This window comes from Ursus arctos, unplaced genomic scaffold (genome assembly GCF_023065955.2).
Source record: "Ursus arctos isolate Adak ecotype North America unplaced genomic scaffold, UrsArc2.0 scaffold_32, whole genome shotgun sequence".
NCBI lineage: Eukaryota > Metazoa > Chordata > Mammalia > Carnivora > Ursidae > Ursus > Ursus arctos.
The window spans coordinates 8,756,479-8,777,192 of NW_026623008.1; the positions used below are offsets into that span (position 1 = coordinate 8,756,479).

The window sequence follows — 20,714 nt, forward strand, 5'->3', positions numbered from 1 at the left end:
ACATGTAAGCAACTAACCATACGGAGGTGAGTGTTTTGCTAAAGGTCTGTAGAAGTACCAGCCCTGCCTGGGTTGCTGGGATGTGGTTAAGGGCAAGTTTCACCAGAGGGAGTTGGGCTTCAAGTTGAAGGGACAGGTAGGTGATCACCAAGCAGATGGAAAGGGAGGACATCCCAGGCAGAGGAACCCTCACGGACAAAGGCCCGGAGATGGGGACTCAAGGTTATTCAGGGAGTCCAGGGTGGTGAGAGTATGGGGCAGCGGGGGCGGGGCGGAGGTCTGCCTGGCAGACGGTCTGGGCCAGGATGTGAAGCCTCCGGCGTCTCAACAAGGAGACTGAGCTCAGTTCTGAAGGGTGCGGGGAGCCACAGGCTAGGGCGTGGAGGACCCCAGGGGTTCTCCGTGTTGGCGCTGTGCACATGTGCGGCCGGACAAGTCTCTGTTGTGGGGGCTGTTCTGTGTGTCGTATTTAGAAGCACCCTGGCCCCCACCCACGAGACGCCAGCAGCACCACTTTGCCCCCCGCAATCGTGACAATCGCAAATGTCCCCAGACACTAACAGACGTCCCTTGCGGGGCAGGGGGCAAAAATCGGCCCTTGATTTCAGAACTACTTGATCAGGGGGAAATGACATGACTGCCTCATGCTTTTGAGAGCTGGCCCTGCCTGACCGCACCATGGAGAACAGAGGAGAGGGACGGAGCTTGAAGGCCAGAGGACCAGTTGGGTGGCCACTGGAGCATCACAAGGGAGAAATGGCCAAGGCCAAAGCTGGGGCTGTGGGGTAGGAGGAAAGGGGCCGGGTGAGCCAGACTGAGGCAGGGTGTTAAGGGGACTTCCTGTGCTGTTGCTGAGTCTTACCAGATTCCCAGTTGATAGGTACAATATGGTGGGTGCCGAGATCAAACCCCAACTTGAAGAGACAGCTCCAGGCCACCTGTGAGGTTGTGCTGAGAGACTGAATGTCACGTGGTTCAGCCAGAATTTGCCATTGCCCAACCCCAGCCCAAAGACGATGCTGGGTTTGGAGAAGCGGAGAGAAGGGATTTGGAGAAGGGTGTGGCCATTGTGCTGAGCACGCCCTGCTGCCTCTTGGGGGAGGGGGTGCTTCCCTTTATCTTGGGCAAGGCAGAGGGGCCTTACAAAGACCACTCAGAGCTTGATATCCAAGGAGTTTAGGGCCCAAAAGCCTGATAGGAGTTCTTGCCTGCGTTGTGCACTCCCGAGTGGCCAGCACCCCAGGGCGGGCACCCTGCAGTGCTCGATAGAGGTGTGTGACATGAGTTAGAGTCCGAGGCTAGATGGGCCCGAGGTGGCCGACCCAGAGCAAGACGGGGTGCGTGAGGTGTGAGCCCAGCTGCTACAGGTGAAGGACAAAGGGCAATCGTGGATTCCAGGGAAGAGGTGAGGTTGGGGCCATCTTCCTCTGGGGGAGGAGCCCTCGCCAGGAGAAGCCTGCAGGAGCACCATTCGTGCTGCACTGCGGGCAAGGGGCTGCAGGCCGTTGGGGCCAGCAGGAGGTCGGGCAGCTAGAGTGCTGGGGAGCTGGGGTCAGAGGAATTACCAAGAAAGCCTTCAAGATGCCTACGAAAGTGCCTCCAGAGAACGAGCCAGAAACTGCTTCCCAAAGGCCCCAATGTGAACGGGGTGACACCTGCAGCTGCCATAGAACAGAGGGTTGGGGGAGGGTTGGGGGAGCTTCTCCCCAGCCATACCTGCCAGAGTCAAGAGAGAAGTCACGAGATCCTCTCCCTCCGACACAGTATCCAAGGCTGGGTTCCGCGGGAAAAGGGAAGAAGCCCCCCCCCCCTGCCCCGCCACCCCCGAGACTGGAGCTCTGATGAGTTCCCAGGACAGGACCGAGGGTTGTTTCTTGCCTGAGATGCCTGGAAAAGCTAAGGACCTGCCCAGGATTTCATGCAGAGGCTAGGCACAGGCAGACTCCCGCAGTGCGTTTGACGGGGAGGGCGCCTCTGCCTTGGACCAGTGCCAGCTGGCGGCCTGTGCTCAGCGACAGGCCCTACCATGCCCCGGCTCTGCTCTCCAGGCAGTGGGCTGACCCCACAAACTACATTTCCCAGTTCCTTTGTCAAATGTTTTCCATCTCAGGTTCGGCCAGTGGGAGGCACTGGTGGGAGATGAGTGCCGGGGGTGGGGGGGGTGGGGGGGGGTAGGACACAAGGGAGAAGCCAGGATATTTCCCTCCTCTGTGCTTCCTGTGCTGTCTGTCTCCTGCCGAGGCTCTGTCTCCTCCATGGTTCCAGATCACCCCGATGTCCTGGCTCCCGGCCGAGGAAGCGGCTCCAGCCCCAGAGGTGGAGGTGGCTTCTTAGACTTGCTAATCTCAGGGTTGTCTCCCCTCCCCTAATTGTTCTTTTAATTCCTCTAACATCTTTATAACCAATTCCTTTGTAATATATATTTTTGTTAACTTCATGCTTTTTTTTTTTTTTTTTTAAGAGAGAGGGAGCACAAAAGTGGGGTGGGGGAGGTTGGGGAAAGGCAGAGGGAGAGAGAATCTCAAGCAGGCTCCATGCCCAGCTTGGAGCCCAATACGAGGCTTGACGCGGGGCTCGATCTCATGACCCTGAGATCACGACCAGAGCCGAAATCAAGAGTTGGTAACTTAACTGACTGAGCCACCCAGGTGCCCCCAAATACTCTTTAGAGAATCACTAGGCAGAGGGTTTGCTTTCCTCTTGACTTGGCTGTCACCCACCCCTTAGGTCCAGCTGATGGAGGTGGGCTGGGAGGTGGGATCCCAAAAGGATCCCCACGTTTGGGTGGTGAAGGTGCCATTTGCTGGGATGGGGAGCCACCGGAGGCGATGAGTCTGTGGGACCCATTGGGTTTGAGGTGTGTGTGGGTCATGCGTGGAGAACCATTTGCCCCTGCTTCCACCAGGTGACACCCCGCTCCTGGTCTTTGGCTCTCTTACGGATCAGGGAATCCTCAGACTCCCAGGTGAGACTTGTAAGGGCCATAAAGAAGAAGTCTTTATGCTAGTTTGAGAGGCTGACTGTGCGGAGTTCAGTTCGTGGGCTCTGCTAGCCGCACCCTCAGCATGGCCTATCTCTCAGAAATGTTTGGGAACCAGGTAATTTCCCAGACTCCTGGTCAGGAGGTGGGATTTTCCACCCCACAAATCACTTCCCAGTTTCTCATTCAGCGCCTAGAAGCGCCATCCTTGCTGTTTCCATCATGGGGCAGCCTGCCACGAGGGAACGGGGGAACAGAAGAGTCTCCTGCCGTCCTGCCCACCCCACTCTTCAGAAATGCCCTGTGTGCTGGTGGTGAGGACTCCCAGAGCTGGGGGAAGACACTCTGGCCACACAGGGCTGGTGCTGGCATTAGAGTTGCCACTCAAAGGAGGGTGGTAACAATGGCAGCTTGAGTGGGAGCTCAGTGGTGATGTGAGCCCTAGGGAAGCCAGTCAGCCCCTCTCTGGGCCCCCTCAACTTCCTGGATGGCTTTCTGCCCCAGCCTCTGTTTACCTGTCAGTTACCTAGACAGGGAAAGCAGGGCAGGGTATGGCTCACTCTCAGAAGGGCTTGAAGAATGTTTAAAGATAGGGGGCCCTGGCTGGCTCAGTCGGGGTGGAGCACAGGACTCTTGATCTCAGGGTTGTGAGTTCAAGCCCCACACTGGGCATGGAGCCTACTTAAAAAATGTTTAAGGATAAATGAACAAATGAATAATAGTAATAGCAGCTAATATAGTATCACGGTTTAAGTTACAGATATATTTTGTAAGCATACACACATTTATGATATATACTATCTTTTAATTTTCAGAAAATGTCACCCTATGAGGTTAATGCAGAGACTCAGGTGGTCTGGCTCTAGTTTAAATGACTGAATTATGTAGAACACCGGTGGTCTCCCCAGAGCAAGTGTCACCTTTGTGAGATGTTTTTCCAAGTTAGTGCCCCACCCACACAGGACCGGGGACCCTGCGGGAGGTGGGAGGGGTAGGCGGACGCAGCCCAGGTTGAGAGGCACAATCTGGGGGCAGCAACAAACCCGGTGGGAGGGGGACTCGAAGGGGAGGGGGCCCCCCCGCGAGAAGGAGGCTGCGGGGTCCGCGAGGGCTGGGAGTGGCTGGCGCTGGGGGGAGACAAACCCGGGGGTGGGTCGGGCGGCGGAGTCGGGGTTCCAGCTGGGCCCCGCGGGGGGTGAGAGCCGGGGGGGGGGGCGTGCGGGGGGGGAGGTGCGGGGCCGCGCGCCGGGGAGGGGGCGTGGGAGGAGGTGTGGCACAGAGGCCCCGCCCCGCCGCCCCGCCCCGCCACCTGCCTCCCTCCAGCCGCCCGCGCGCGGGGTTTCGCTTTCCGTCCAAGGCGCCGGAGGCAGCGGAGCGCGGAGAGGAGGCGCGAGGGCGCGACAGTCAGGGACGGCCGGGCCCGCCCGCGCTCGGCCGCCGCCGCCCGCACCATGGCGCCCGCCGCCCTCTGGGCCGCGCTGGCCTTCGGACTGCAGCTCTGGGGCGCGGGGCACGCCGTGCCGGTCCAGGTGGGTGACTCGCGCGGCTCTCACGCCCACCGCCTGGCGCGGACCGCCCATCCCGGGGCGCCCCGGCCGCGCTCTCCCCCGGGGCGCGTGGCTCGGGGCGACCCAGGCGCCGCCGTCCGCGGGCGAGACGGACGCGGCGCGCGCGCCTGGACACCCGCTGGAGCCCCCCCCCGCCCCGAGGCCGGCGTGGCACACGTGCGCTCGGCCACGAACTCTGGTACCCGCGGCGCAGCCCGGCTCCGCCCGCGCAGGCCCGGGTGTTTGGGGGCTGGCCGGCCAGCCCTGGGCTGACCCGGCTAGAGCCTGGATTCCAGCTCCGACGGACACCCTCCCCTGCCTCCCGCGGCGGGGGGAGGGGGTTCCGTACTGGGGCTCTGTCCCCGCTGCGGACGCGGGCACCCTCTTCAGACTTCCTCCTCCTCTGGGCTATGGTTTTCCTCTTTCTTAGAAATACCAGGGTTGCACGCCTGAAAGAACAGGGCCAGGTGTGCAGTAAGCGCCTAATAAGGGCACGGGAGAACTGTGGGCTGTGTCCCGTGCTCTTTGCACAGACCCCCTCCCTAGGACCGACTTGGGATGTCCGGCGACCATTTCAGAGCCTGTTCTCTGTGGGCTCTGAGTAATGGGGAGGAGACAGTGTGTTCAGGTTCCCCTGGCTGAGCTCTGGGGACACACAGGAGGTAAGGGAGGATTTCTGGGCGGGTTATCAAAGACAGCTGGGACCCTCAGGGACTCCAGGAGCATGGAGAGAGGTGCTGGTCAGCATGACCTGCACGCACCACAGTAGCAAGGTGGAGTCTGCAAAGGGATTGCTCATCCTTTGCCTTCTTTGGCTGTCTCCATAGTCTGGTAAGACAGAGTAACCCCATTTCACAGAGAATGCAAACTGAGGCTCAAAGGACTTGTATTTCATTGAAGGGCCTGGGGGTGCTCTTCCTTTAAAGGGGGGCATTTTTCCCTCCAACCCGCCTGCACCAGCTGGGGAGGAGGTATTCCTCCGTCCATTCCTCATGAGCTCACCCTGATGGACGTGTGGTGTGCCGACTCAGGGGAACATCTTGACCAGGAGGAGGGAGGCAGGTGGCACTGGCTCATGAGGTAATGTGAAGTGATTCACTGGCTGCGACTAGAGATAACTTTAGAGTCCAGTTCTTGAGGGCAGAGGATGGAGGCTGTCAGACCAGAACTGACTCGCTCGCCGTGGGTGCGAGGATGTGTCCTGGGGTCTGCCCCAGAGGTTGTCCTGAAAACCGAGGAGGGTCACAAGAGTCCCAGCTCTGAGAGCCTGAGTGCAGGATCAAGTCACAGACTCAGGCCTCAAGGGGTGTTGTCCTGTGCTGGTGAACCTTGGGGTCATGGGAGCCCCTCGGTGGAAGAGGTACAGGGCTTCTCTGTGGGACACCAGGCCTGAGTCCTGGAGTAGTGGGAGGGGTCCTCCATGCCTCTCACTTCCCAGCCCTCCTGACCAGCAGGTTCCCTCCCCCAGGACTATCTCCACAGCCTTGGGGCTGGTCTCCTGAGCCCCCCCCCCCCCCCCCAGCCTCTCCCACTGATCGTCCTTGGTGGCATCACTCCTCTGTCCCTGCCTGAGAAGCCTGCTATGGCTCCCAGTGGCGGAGGCAGAAATTTCCCCCAGAGTCCCATGTTGGAGTGAGTCAAGGGTCTGGGTTCTTTCTGCCACCTCTCTGCATCTGTACCCCACATCCAGTGAGATAAGGTCATTACGCTGTCCCCTTTACATGGCACTCCCCTTGCCCCCTCTTTCAGGGCCTTTCCCACATGCCTCCCTCTCCAGGAAACCCTTTCCTCATTCTCCCAGTTGGATTGGATCTTTGGCTCTTTGTTCTTCCCAAGGACAGACTCTGTTCTGCTTTTTAATCTCGTTGTGTCTTATCCACTTCAACAGTTGGAAATTTCCTGGAGTGCAGGGCCTGTGGGGTCCTCCTCCTTATTAGTACCACAGTAGCTTCTTTTTTGGAACGAAGTGCCAGGCGCTGTCCTAGGCCTTTCGTACAGAGCCCCACTGAAAGCTTCCTTACAGCTACTCCTAAAAGGGGGATGCCGTTGTTCACATTCGGAGATGTGGAAGCTGAGCCCCAGAAAGGTGGTGACGTTTCCCAGGATTGCAGAGCTGGGGGCGGGTGGGGGCTGTGGAGATTCGAACGCAGGTCTGCCGGATGGCAGAGCTCCTTTCGCTACCCCCTCCCTGTATCTGGGTGCCCCTGCTGCCCCTGTCAGGTCCCGCACACTCACTGTGTAGTCAGGAACATTGGCTGTGACTCAGTGTAGTGGCAGAAGGAGCCCCCAGGAGACCCGACCTGGCTGCGGCTGCGGCAGCCTCATGCCCTTAGGGCTTTTGCCTCCTTCCAAAGCCGTATTTGCTGGCTGGTGTGGAACGCTTCGTTCCTTCCTCCGGTCATTCATTCATTCGGCAAATAAAGGCCAGGAAAGCCGGCAGGGTAGGTGAGCACTTAGTGCCCTCTGATGGGGGTGGGCTGCATTCCCAGCCGTCTGGCTGTCTGCTTGTTGCTGGGGATGGGGTCAGGCCCATCTCCCACTGCAAGTCTTGAGGCTGAGGGCTCCCCACTTCCCCCCTCATCACCCAGGGACCCGGGGCCAACTCGAGTTAAGGGGAGAAGTTGGGGCTCCCAGACTGGCTTGGGGACGATGGCCTTTGGTGTGGAGATGGGTGAACAGTGTACTTGCTGTTCCAGGATGTCCCTTTGTGCTCTGCCTGACATCGCAGAGGGGAACCTGGGTGCTGACTGAGGATGTGGCCTGGTGGCGGGGCACTCCATCAGAGGGCAGTGGGCAGGCGGCCAGGGATCCCGATGCGTGCCATTCATTCATTCCCCCGACATTCATGGACCTCTACTCCAGGCCCACCCTAGTGCTGGGCTCTGGGGACCTTGAGATGCCCATGACCCGGCTCCAGCCCTCCAGGAGCCCTATCACCAATGGTCACAGACCTGGGCTCTGCCCCTACCTGCCCTCGTGAGCCGGGCCAAGTTAGTGAGCCTCCGTTGTCCCATCTGTGGACATGGGAAGTATTTCCCACCTTGCTCTCCTCACAGAGCCGAGTGGGTGTGAAAGGCCTTGCAGCAGAGATGGTTGAGAAGATGGCTCAGAACCTGGCTGGCATTTTTGTGTCGGGTAGTGACCCTCACTGCCATCCTGGAGCCTGACCCAGGGGCTCCTGGAGCCCTGCTCCTCCCCAGGGCTGGGAGAGCGTTTATGGTCCTGACCATCCTGTGCTTCCTGGAGGAATAGCCAGGAAAGTTGTGTGTTGGGTGGGGGAATTTTGATGCCAACCATGGTTCATGCGTGCGTGTGTGTGTGTGTGTGTGTGTGTGTTATATTTAGTGCTAGTTCTCAGTTTTGCGCCATGCTGGCTGCTTTTTTGGTCCTTGAGCATGCCACACACACACACACCTACCTCAGGACCTTTGCACTTGCTTTGCCCTTCATCTTGAAAGCTCCTCCTGCTGATATCCCCTAGTCTCATTCACCCCACTTCTTTCTGCTCAGATGAATCCTTCTCAGAGAACCCTTCTCTGACCATCCTGCCTAAAAAAGCTCCCTACCAGGTGCTCTCCCTCGCCTGACCTGCTTGGTTTTTTTATATATAACACCCATCACCTGTTCTGTTTCTTTCACTTTCATTGCATCTTCCTCCTGGAATGTGAACAGGGAGAGGGCAGGGACCTGCTTGCCAGTATAGACTCACAGCCTAGGGCAGGGTTTCTGGTACTCCTGACACTGGGCCATGTAGGTGTTGTGGGACCGGCCTGTAGCAACTTGCCTCTACTGGCTTGATGCTGGTAGTCACCCCCCTTTCGTTGTGACAACTAAAAATGTCACCAGGTATTGCCCTGGTTGAGAACCCCTGGCTTAGAATAGTGCCTGGCATGTAGTAGGTGCTAAAAAATATTGAATAAATGAGCAACGATATTCGTTTGACCTTTATCATGGCCCTGTTTCAGGGATGAGACCGAAGAGTGTGAAAAGCCAGCGGTGGCAGGGCTGGGTTCCAGGCCGTCTCCCTCTGTTTGGGGTATTTCTCTGGGCTCTTCTTCGTGTTGCGCTTGGGTCTGCTGAGGCTAGGGGTGCTCTCCCTAAAGTGCTCCCTCCTGTCCCCCACCTCCCCACCCGAGCTCGTGATGGGGCCACCCACTGGCAATGACTCAGGGCTCTAGTAGGCATGTGACTTGCCTAGAAGCAGGCAGGGGGGGAAGCTGGGGGTTAGGGAGGAGAGAGGGGTGCCACCAGGGGAACGGGAACAGAGTAGAGAAGCTGCCACTCCCAGTTCCGGACGCTCTGGCGGGCCGGGGGGAAGCAGTATTGATGACTTAGGGGAAGGGCCCAGGCCTCAGTATCAGGCAGACCTCAGCTCAAATCCTTACTCTGCTGTTTACAGGCCGTGTGTTGTTGCCAAGTCGTTCCGTCTCTGGGAGTCTCTGGGTTCCCATCCTCCCTGGCTGGCTGTCACGGTTAAAAGTGCTTCGCTGGCTGTACAAGCGCCCTGGTGGCTAGTTGAGCATTTGTGGTTTTGCGGGGCCTGACCTGACTCTGGGTTGTGGGACGGTGCTGGGGCCGAGGTGGGGACAACCATGGATCAGTCTCTGTCTCTGAGCCATGGGGCCCCAAGGTGTGGGTGGCAGACCTCCAGCTGCCCAGAGCTTCTTCCCAACGTCCCTGAGCACAGCTCTCATTCTGCCTGCCTTTCCCTGGCTGTCTTTCCTACCCCGATGCCCCTTGCTGGGCCTCTCACACCACCAGTCCAACTGGCTGGCCTGCGGACCCTAGCATGTGGCCATGGCTGGGGGGTCAGGAAATCACACCCCTGCTCCGTTCATGAGTTACAGGTGCTCTGTGTCATTTGAGAGTGAGCGAGGGGGTACATGTGGCACAGTATAGCGGAGTCTGATGACGTCACTGTGAAGGGGATGTTCTGGCCTCAGCTTTCCTACCTGCAAGATGGGCCTTCTAGGCTATCTCTAAGAACTCTTCCATTTCTAACCTCTGTGATCCTGAAATTCTGTTTACTTGTAGTCTCTAGAAGGGAACGCCCTGCGAAGGATCCCCTGAGGCTGTGCTGTCCATTCTCCAGCCTCCAAGGGGCTGCCGAGACAGCAAGGCCCTGAGGAAGGAGCGCCGGCCTGGGTGTCGGGAGAGCAGAGTTCCCAGCCGAGCACTGTCACTGGCTTGCTGTGTGACCTTGCTCGGGTTACTTAGCTTCTCTGGGGCTCAGCATTCCCATCCATAAAACCTCGCACCACTGATCCCCACACTCTCTTTGGAATGTTGGGGAAGTGCCAGCTTTGCACGCGCTTGACAAAGGCCGTAGACTGAGGGGTGAGGGGTTCCAGAAGTTTTCCCAGGAAGGAGAGCCCAGCACACCCCACTGTTAATATCTTGGCTTCCCAGACTGTCTTCCTGCTGACCTCAATCCTGCTTGCTGTGCCTGGAATGATTTCCTTGCCTTGCACCGTTGGCATCAAGAATTCCTGGCTGCCTGTCAGCTTGCTTCCTAGACGAGATGCAGAAGCTTCAGGCAGAACAGAATTCATGGGTTTCCTGCCTCCCTGCCCCTTAGTAAAGTTAGAAGCCAGACCCGTTGGGGCCGCAGACTGTGGGTAAGGCAGTGCTGTGGGCATTCACTGCAGGGCCTGCTGTCTGGGAACCCAAAGGTTCGGGGAAGCCTGGGTGGGGAGTGACAGTTTCCGCGAAGAAGTCCTTTGTCACCTATGATGGGCACATGGCCCTCTCCGTTGGTTCTGAGTCCTGCTGGCCCCCTTCACAGCCCAGGGCTGTGGGCATTTGTCCCCCTCTGCTGAGCTGTCAACTGGGGGGCTGGGACTCCGAAGCTCAGGGCCCACCCCTGTGGGGCCCACGGTCATTTTCCACAGTGGCGTGTTGTGAGGTCACGGGCGGGGGGTAGTGACATCACTGTGGTTTGGGGCTCTAGGGTTGCGCACGCCGTAGGAGGAAGTGTCTGTTTACCGACTGGGGTTCGGAAGAGTAGACTTCCTTCTGCCCCAAACGTGAGCCGTGCTGGGGGAGCCGAGTGGGGGGCGGCTGCCCAGGAGGCCCCAGGCTGCAGCTGTGGTCTTGCCTCTGCCCTGCTTTCTGGTTGACGGTGACACCGTCCTACCTCTCTGAGCCTCCATGTCGTCTTTGCAGAGGGGGAGGGGTGGGGACAGACTATGTCTCAGGTGTCACCTGTGCAAATTTATGCTCACTGGACTCTTGGTTCAATTTCTAGAATGAGAAGGCCCATCAGCCAGCTCTTTCACACCAAGCGATGCATGGGTACGGAGGGAGGCTGCAGGACCCACTTCCCAGGCCCCCAGTGGCCGCCGGCCTCCCCACTTGGGCAGCAGACACCAAGTGGGCACGCGTGGGGAAGACAGGCAGGGTGGAATGCGGGCCGACTTCACAAGCCCCAGGCTAAGTCTGTTTCTGGAGCTCTGGGTCCTCAAGAGGCCAGCAAACTGCTGCTCTGTCCCCGGCTTGGAGCCGGGGCCCTGGGTTGACCCAGCTGCTCTGACCAGAGACTAGGGTAGAAATCCCCAGGGGCTTTTGTTTGTTTTCCTTTGCTGTCCAGACAGTGGCCCACCCATCTGTTTCACTCTGAGCTTGGCCTTGAGTGGGTATGGCTGCCGTGGCCACGGGTTCAGGGAATTGAGTGGGCCTGGGGGGTGGGGAACAGAGTGCGGAGGGGTTTGGGGACAGGCAGGCTGTGTACGGGTATCTTCTGGGCCGTCCGTGGGAGACCTTGTCAAATGTCTACCAGGAGAGACGCCCGAGGCTGCAGAAGCGACTGGAGCATGAGGCTGGGAGCTGGGGGTCTGAGACCTGGTCCTGGCTCAGCCTCGAGCTCTGGAGGGCTTGGCCAGCTTCCTTCTCCTCACTGAGCCTCGGCTGCCCTGGCTGGAAATTGAGATCAGCAAGGACCTCGCCCACTCCTGCCTTGGAGTCCTTTGGCCCCAAGTGTTAGACTGGGGGAGGCAGTGCAGGGGTGGGTAGAGGGTGGAGTGAAGTTCTGGCCTCCACATGGCCCCCACTCAGAAGGCCCTGGTCGGAACTTGACAGTGAGTCTCCCGGGAAGGGCTCCCAGCACTTCACCTTAGTGAGCAGGGCTGCCCACCAGCATCCCGGGCAGCTCTGTCTGTCCTTCCTCCTGCTAACCCACAGCCCGGGGCTTCTGTCTGCCACTCGCAGAGACCCCGGGTTCAGCTCGTTCCTGGCCAGCTGTTGCCTGCTGCTGCAGGGCTCCTGCTCCTTGCTGTCCTGCGCTGCCAGAGGTCCGGAGCCCCCCGCCCCCACCTCATGGCACGATGCCCTCCCTGTCCTCCCAGCCATCGCCCCCCACCCCGATGGCTCCACTGTCTTCCGGGCCTGGCCCCTTGGCCCCCTGACCCTCATCTTTTCTTGTCACTTTCCTGGCTCTGCCTCTCCATCCTGTCCTCTTCCAGGTCCTCCTTCTGCAACGACCACATAGGGATCCCTCTAAAAGCTGAGCCCCCCCAGGGTGGGCAGGTTGGGAATGAGTGAGCACCGGAGGGAGAAAGGTGTGGAGGGAGGCATGGAGGCGGGAGTAGCAGGGGACAGTAGCTAGATGTCCTGGCGGAAGCTAAAGCCTCACGAGGAACAGCGATGGCTCATGAGGCTGTCAGCTGTTTGGGGCTGGTAACCCAAGTAGTAAAAAATATAAAGATTACATTAGAAAGTGGGAGCTTCTGTGATTTTTGGGAGCATTTCTTAAACATTTTACATGTCTTTTTTTTTTTTTAAGGTTTTATTTATTTGAGAGGGAGCGAGAGAGAACATGAGGCAGGGGGAGGGGCAGAAGGAGAGGAAGAAGCGGGCTCCCTGCTTGGGGAGCCAGATGCTTGGCTCGATCCCAGGACCCTGAAGGCAGATGCTTAACCGACTGAGCCACCCAGGCACCCAGCACTTTACATGTCTTATTTCACTTACTCCTCACAACAGCCCCCCGAAGTGTATACTGTCTGTGGATGAAAAGATTGGCGTTTATTAACCTCATTTCTTAAACAAGCTAACTCTCGTGCTGCTGGCTAATAAGGGGGGAGTCTGAATTCAGAGCCAGGCAGCTTCACTCTAGAGTCCCTGCTTTCAGCACCATCCTCCCCTCCTATCAGGGTTGAGGCAATAGGGAGCCACTGATAGTTTTAGAGCAAGGGAGTGACTAGAACAGAGACTAGAGTAGGAGGATCGCTCTGGCCCTGGCAGGCCAAATGAGGTAGAGAATGTGGAATAGTTGAAGCCAGAGCCCTGGGCTGAGGCAGTAGCCGAAAACAGGAAGGAAGGATCGAAGGCTTCAAGGAGGAAAGGAGGCCTTTGGACTGGACTCAAGATGTGGTGTGGGACAGAGATACTCAGGAGGAAGAGGAGTTGTCTCTCTCTGTCCCATCCTGAAACACAAGGCATGTCTGCCTTCAGCCCTGCCCCAGCTTGAGCCAAGCGATTCTGGTCATTGTTCCTAGAGCTGTCATGGGGAGCCGTAGGGTGACCTGGGCTCCTGCTGGGGTGCCGTGAGACCGGGCAGGCTGACCCACTCCTCCCAGGTGTGGTGTGGGATGTGACGTGCCCCCCACTGGCGGGGAGCAGGACTTCCGGGGGGGCCCCGCTCTGCTGCCAGAGTACCCGGGGACCTTGAGCTCCTCTCTGAGCTTCGCTTTTCCCCATCGGTAAGGTGGGGATAAAGGTGTCTCTGTCACTTCCCATGGGGGCTGGGAGAGTGCAGTGAACCAAGGGCTGGGGTTGACATCTGGGGGCGGGGGGCTTCACGGGGCCAGGCAAGGACCTCATGCCTTTCCTGAGCCCTCAGTCCTCACAGCCCCCTGGGGAGGGGACCATCACTGCCCCCATTTTATAGGAGAGGCAGCTGAGGCACAGAGGGTCAGCTCTGTGCTCAGGGTCTCAGCTCACTGGAGGCAGAGCCAAGATTCCACCCCCGGCAGTCGGGCTCCAGAGCTCTGCATGCAAACCACCACCCAGATGTAATGGTGGTCGCCTGTAATGGTGGTCGCCGTGGCTGTGAGGGACTCTTCTCTGAAAGCTGTCAGTTCGTCTCCCCCAACGAAGGACAGACATCTCCCTCTCTGAGCCATTTCCCGCCCCGTTCTCCTGCTGGCTCCAACTCATTTCAACTAACTGGAAATGAAGACTTCTGCTTCTGTTAAACAATTCAGCATCTATTAGGCACCTGCTGTGTCCTGTGCCCTGCGCCTAGAGCAATGAGTAATAAGAAGCCAGCAAGTAACGCTTGGCTCTTACTGCCGGTGAATCATAATGGCCCTATGTGGCGGGCACTGTGTTTGTCCCCATTTCATAGATGACAGAACCGAGGCTGCAGAATGGCAGAGCTGGGATTAAAACCCCGGTGCCTGGCTCAGAGCTCCTATTACGCTGTGTAGCGAGGGGCATGGAGCCTGTCTTTGAGGCGGAGACACTGCAAAACGAATGATGAACCAAAAAGTGGTCTGGGCAGTATAGAGATGGACCCAGGTTGTCCCTGGGGCCCTCAGGAGGACCTCTGGCCCCATCTGGGCATTCAGAGAAGGTTTCCCTAGGGTGAGAGTGGAGAGGACTCTTGAAAGAAGTGGGAGAGTTGGCCGCGGGGGTGTGGCGGAGTGGGTGGGGGTCAGGATGTTGGGGCAGGGGAACAGCAGGAGTGAAGGCATGGTGGGGGCGGGGGTGGGGGGGAAGGCGCCACATGCTGCCCTGTCTGGGAGGCTGTGGTGGGGATGCTGCAGGGGCTGGACAGCGGTGCCCGGGTCCCAAGCTGGGGACACTGAGCTTGGGCCTGAGCATAGTGGAGCCAGAGGTTTAAACCAGGCCAGACTTGGCTGTAGGAAGGTGGCTGCAGGTCCATCTGGAAAGCCGGGGGACCAAGAGGGAGGAGGCTGTAGCCAGCAGGAGACGCCGAGAGCGGGAAGGTAGGAGCCAGGTACATTGAGGAGACCACTCCGACAGGCCGACAGGCCGGTGTGTGTGGGGGTGGGGGGTGGGAGTGGGAGGGGGTGTCCTCGGCCACTAGCTTCTCGGGGGCAGGACCACACCCTGCTAGATGCAAGCCCTGGCATTCAGCACAAAGCCTGGCCCCAGAACCGGATACCAGCCCGGGCTTCCTGTCTGGCCCTGGCTCACTTCTAAAGCAACATCACAGGCAGGAGGCAGAGAGTGGGATGTGTCACCCCCGGGCCGCCGCCTGTGATGTGGTCCGTCTTTCCTGACGCACATGCTGTTCCTCTCCATGACGGCAGACAGGCCTCTGCTGCCTGGCCCCAGCGGCGGCGCCGCCGGCTCGGCCTGGCCTGATGTGGCTGCACCCCCCGAAGTCCCCGGGCTCCCCCGAACCCCCCAAGATGGAGCCCCAGACGGCTCTGCCGCCTCCCACCGGATCGCAGGGCCCCAGGGGCTGCCATGCAAATGATGGGGTTTCTCTATTGCTCGAAGATGGTTTCCACCTGTGTAGGGGTGTCGGGGTCCTTCGGCAGACGTCTCCGCCCCTCCCCATGGCCGCGGCCTCTGCCCCTGGGACCCTGGAGACCTTTCTGGGAGAGACACTGCATCCGCTCACGCCTTGCTCGCTGAGTGTTCTCAGAGGGGTCACTGTCCCTGCCGGGGCCCCTCTTCTATGACACAAAGAAACAGGACCAGACCACAGGGTATGAAACTGTCCAAGGACACGGAGATGGACATGGCTGTGACGAGCTCCCGTCTGCCACTTGCTGGCTACGTGCTCTTGGACTTAGTGCGGACTCTCCAGAGGCCTCTGTTGCTTCATCCCTAAAACGGGGTGATAGCGACCTCCTCGCATTGGTGCAGGAATAAAGGAGAGAATGCATGCGGTGCCAGTGCTGTGTGTATACAGTAGGCGTTTCTCCTGGGTCTGCACGGTCTCTCTGTCTTTCTGGCCCTGGGAAAAGAGTAGGTTTGAGAGGCACATGCTACTCCCCGAAGCCTGAAGCTTCTCCCTGGGGCCTCTTCCCACCGTCTCCCCTTCCTGCCCTCTCACCGCACACAGCGGAGCTCCTGGGGGAGGCCGGGACGGTGACCCCTTCCCAGTGGTACTGGCATCTAAGCTGGGGGCGGGTCTCCAGAAAATTCGAGAGTCTTGAAGAGCCCAGAGATGTTGCGCTGACAGTGGCCGGAAGAGCAGAAGGCTCCATCCGGAGCTGCCGTGCTCTGAGAAGACAGTGCCTGGTGACAGCCGCTTCTCCTTCCCCGGGCCTGCCCTGCTTTGCCTTCCTCTCTCTCACTGTCTATTTATAAATAGGAGAAGGGACGGAGGGCCACCACCTTGGGTACATACGGGGCCAGGGCCGGGCCGGGCTCCAGGAACGGGAAGGACAGGAAGTCATCTGGTGCAGGGTTGCCCAATTCCCCAGGACAGCGCTGACTCAGACTCCAGAATGAGACTTGCGAGGCGGCCCGGGCTCTGCCGCTCGCTGGCTGATGGCCCCCGTGAGGGCCCGGTGCATGTCCACCTTGACCTTGTCCCTCCTGCCCTGCTCTCAGGCTGCTGGCATTCCTGCTCCTCCAGGGCAAGAGTGAGGGGGGAGGAGGTCGGGGGGGGGTGCGGCGAGCAGGAAAAGGCATGCCTGACTCCCCAGGTGACTCTCGTCTGGCTGTAGCTTTGGCCCTGGCAGGTCTCCGAGGCTCCCGTGCTTTCAGGTGCTCACCGCCATATTACTGTCCCTCATCCTGGACACTGCATCCCTGGGTTTTGGCTCCTCACCCCGGCTCTTTATTTTAGGGGTCCTGTGAAGCCCCTTTGAGACCACCTGAGGCAGCTACCCCAGGAAGCTCGCCATCTGGCCCGTGGGACTCTCTCTCTCTTTCTCTTTCTCTCTCTCTCTGTCTCTCTGCCCCAGTGAGGCCTCCACCCCACTGTCATGGCAGTTGGCCTGCCACGGCCTCCCAAATTTAGCTCCTTGAGGAGTAGGCCTGGGGTTAGCCCATGGGTGACCCTATAACTCCAAGGGTCACAGGTCAGCTTCCCCACACTTGGCCTCCAGGTGGGAGGGAAGCCCCTCCTCTACAAGGCCCACCTGAGCCATCTAGCACCTCACAGGCCCCGGGCAAATTGCTGCCCAGAGTCCTGTCCTTACCTCGTCCATTTTTAGCTGAAACCAAGCAGAAGGAGCCAGTTCTTATAGTCTGTCTGACATAAGTCTACAACTCAGGGCCTTTGCAGACCCTGAGCGCTCCCCCAGGGGGCCCCCTGGGAGCCTGGGAGCAGGTGATGGACCCAAGTTCAGACGCTCCCCCCCCCGCCTTTGTTCCTACAACAGCCCCAGGAGGAGGCAGGGCAAGGTGTTGTGTCACCATTTTACAGGTGACAGTGTTGAGGCTCAGAGAGGGTAAGTGACACCTGCAAGTCCCCCAGGACCGGCGTATGCCCCCAGATGCTCTCACCTCCGTCTAGGGCTCTTCCCGTGATACCAGGTTCTGGATCTCGGGTCCCTCTCCTGCCAGAGGCCAACTGCACAGGCTGCCCTCGCCCTGGGAGAAGGCGTGAGGGGCGGAGGCTGGGGCCTGCCAGCCCCTCCCCGTACCCACTTTCAGCCTGGCCTCACACCCCCCGCCCCACCTCCCGGCTCATTCAGTCTTTCCGCCTCTCATGTGGGTGGCCACCCACTCACCCACCCGGTCCTCTGAGGTCTGCGGAGGGGCCTGAGCTCTCTGACACCCGTCGTTAAGAGGGCAGAGGTGGAAAGGGCTTAGAGCGTCAAGCAGGCCCGCAGCGCCGTTTTCCAGACAAGGAAACTGAGGCACAGAGATGCCAGTGACTGCCCACCACAGAGGGGGTGCCTGAGTCGGACAGGGAGGACCTCTGGGTGGGCCCAGGGGCGTTGAAGTCCAGTCTTCCTGGGGTGGGGGTGATGAAGGCACCAGCTTGGTGCGAGGGAGGATGTGTGCTGAAGGCGAGGAGACCGTCTGAGGCTCAGTTTCCTGCTGTGACTTGAGAGTAACCCCAGTGCTGACCTCACAGAGCTGGGATGGGGACTCAGGGCCGGCGAGGTGCTTGAACAGCTCTGCACGATGCTTGGCGTGGAGGAGCCTTGGGAGGAGGCGCGGCCTCTGGGCCTGTGTCTGCCGCCCTGACCCCGGCCCCCGCCGCCCGGCCTAGCTGCCTGGCCTCCTCCTGGCCGTGCCTGCACCACGCCAAACCCATTCTCCCGATGCCTTCTGGCCCCAGGCGGGGCAGGGACTGGGCAGCGTTCAGTGCAGTAATGCCCAGCACTTGGACTGGCAAGTGTTCGGTGTGTTTGTTGAATGACTGAACGTTCCCACTTTTGTCCCTGACTTTCTCTGCCTTTAAATGGGAGGTCGCTAAGATCTAGTGTCTGAGGCCCCTGCTGGCCTCCAGCAGCTGCACCTCCATCGTGGGCCCCACTTCTGGGCTTCATCCTTCTTTTCCTGTGCTCCCAGGCATCCTTCCAGCACTTGGCAAAGCTGAGCCTGCAGACGGGTCCTCTCAGGAGCCCAGTGACACAGGCAGTTCTGGGAGGAGCCAGGTCTCAGGTGGCGAATGTCCCTGCCTGCTGTGGAAGACCGGCCTGTTCTGAGGTTCCTGGGGGGTCTGCTGGGAAACCAGGTCAGAGCTGAGCTCAGAGGGTGGTGGCCTGAGCCCGAGAGGGGTACCCTGCACGGGGGTGTGTATGTGTGTGTAGGAAGGAGAGCCCGAGTGACAGACAGAACCTGTATGCCCTTGTGTGCCCCTGTGAGCCCCTGTGAGCCCTGGTGAGCCAGGGCCCCCGTCCCTGTGTGGCACGGAGGTAGATGAACCGGGGGCGGGGGGGGGGGGGAGGGCGCTGCAGTGACCCGGGGACAAGGAGCTGGCTCCTTCTGCTGTCCTGAGGAGGGGACCTAGGATTTCTCTAGTGGGATCAGGACAAGAGTCACACCCCAACTCCACCCCATCCTTCTTGGATGACCTCAGACAAATGACTTGATCTCCGTCAGCTGTGAGCTGGGCATGCGCCCACTGGCCTTTGGGGGCAGAAGTAGGCTTCCATGGAGTGCCTGCAGCCTGGCCCGCACACAGTAGGTGCTTAACGAATATCCTGTCGTTTCATTTCCTCCTCAAAGGGCTAGAGCTGAGAACGTGGAGGAGTGACGGAGGCCAGGTGGTGGGAGGGGGTGCTGAGTTTTGGGGGGCACCTGGGGTTCTGGGTCTGTGTCAAGAGGGAAGGGAAGCTTGGGTCCTGTGTTCTGGGGACCTCCCCAAGAGAAGGGAGGCAGGAGGGGAGGCAGCAAGGAGTGGCGCTCTCGCGCTCTAGCCTCGGGGGGCTGTCGCTTCACCTCTGGGCTGCTGGGAACGTTGCCGGGAGACTCCGTGGGACCACGGATCTACACGTACAGTCAGTCGCTCCCGGGAGACAGCAGGTGCGCAGTGCACGTTTGCTGCTCTGTTCTGCGGGTTTCTCCTGTCCTGGGAGAAGGGGGCCCCATGTTGAGCAGAGGAAAGGGAGCTGCTGACCCTGATGTGAGAGTGGGTGAGGGGGCGCCCTGATGGCCTCCTTGTGCGTGGTCCTCCATCAGCCTGCCACCAGCCAGGCCCTGGAATGATCTAGAACTTTTGGGAGACCAGGGAGGTGGCTTTGCTTCTTTCCCTCTCCATTTCACACAGTTAGAGGTGTCTCATATATTGTATGTTAGATAGGCCCTTCCTCCCTCCCTCACCTCTCTTCCTCCCTCCCTCTCTCCCTCCCTGCTTCCCCTTCCTCCCCTCCCCCACTTCCCTCCCTCCCTCACCTCTCTTCCTCCTTCCTTCCCACTCCTCCCTCCCTACTTCCTTCCCTCCCTCTCTTCTTCCCTCCCTTATCTCCCTCTCTCCCTTAACTCTCCCTCCCCCCTCCCCCCCCCCTGCCTCCTTGCATTCATCTGTTTTCCTTTCTCTTATTTACTGATTCCATCCATCCATTCACCCATACACCTATCCATCCATCTTCTCTCCAGTCCCCCATCCCCACACTGGGTCACAGCTTGCCCCCCTGTTAAATGAGTGGTTAAGAGTCATCAGTGATTTCCAGATTTTTCACCTGGGGACCTTGTATTTTGGAAGATTGGGTTTGCCACACTGCTGAGTAAATTGAGTACTATCCAATTTATTTCCTCATTTTAAAATGTCAGAGCTCCCCTGTGGGTGGGTGATATGTGGGTGTGAGCCTCCCCAACACCAGCCAAAGGATCTAGAAGCTTCCATAGATCACGTTTCCCCAGAGCCCATTGGCCCTGTGCTGGGGCCGTCCAGAGACCCCTGGCCCATGTGGCTTCTGGGGTGACCTGAGGCCGGCTCCCTGGACTGTGGGTCAGCCGGGCCTCTGCTCTGGGGAGCTCCACAGTAGAGGGAGTGGTGACCTTTTGTCCTGCTCTGTGGAGGGGCTTTCTGTTCCTCATTGTTAAGCCATGACAGGGCTGTGGTTGGTTTTTTTTTTTTTTTTTTTTTTTTTCCCTGTCCAAGAGGATAAACAGGCCTGGAGATTGCTCAAGGGAGGGCTGACCTCCTCTGCCCGCTGCCAGCCCCTCTGGTCTGGAATCGCACTGAGCAGCAGGAGGAAGTATAGGGAAGGGTGTTCATAACAAGATGCTGACCGGAAAAGGCCCTGGAGGGGAGGCCTCTGGGTAGTGGCCTGGGGGCTGTGGGGTCCTGCTGCCTGCCTTTGTCCAGGAACCCTTGGCCCGTGGGTGGAGAGAGAGCACAGACTTGGCCAGGGCAGGGCCCTTTCCCATCAGGCCTTTTGGACCCTGACAGGAAACCCTCCCCCCAGCCAGGGCTGGCCTCCCAGGGCTGTACCCTCCTAGCTGCCCTCAGGGTGCGGCTTTCCCTCTGCCCCCCCCCCGCCCCCGGAGCTGCACCGGCCCGGGGCTTCTCAGCCCCACGTGAGCGAGGGGCTTCCTTGGTTACTGCCGAGGGTCCTGGTGGGGATGAAGCCCACGGTGTGCTGTGTTGGGTCCCCGAGGCCTGTGCCGGCCACCCTGCGGGAGAAGGAGGTGCAGCCCTCCTTGCTCTCGGGGCTGCTCTCTGGGGGTGCTCAGCCAGAGGGAGAGCCACAGCCCCTTCCCTTCGGGAAGCTGCACAGTGGCAGCCTGCAGGGAAGGCCCATCGGGGGCCCGGGGGACAGTCAGGCCCTCCGCCACGTTGGTGCACAGTCGAATGGTGTGTG

At 59.5% G+C, this 20,714-nt stretch overlaps 1 protein-coding gene across 3 annotated transcripts in view; it reads left to right on the plus strand.

The window, feature by feature from the left end:
- The first annotated feature begins 4,324 nt into the window (after positions 1-4,324).
- The window catches only part of TNFRSF1B (TNF receptor superfamily member 1B), a 33,831-nt gene continuing 17,441 nt past the window's right edge, over positions 4,325-20,714 (plus strand). For all 3 annotated transcript variants that reach the window (XM_057305320.1, XM_026519814.4, XM_026519815.4), the window contains exon 1: positions 4,325-4,509. In XM_057305320.1, the coding sequence (XP_057161303.1) occupies positions 4,432-4,509 (78 nt within the window). In that variant the 5' untranslated portion in view covers positions 4,325-4,431. The remainder of the gene's footprint in view (positions 4,510-20,714) is intronic.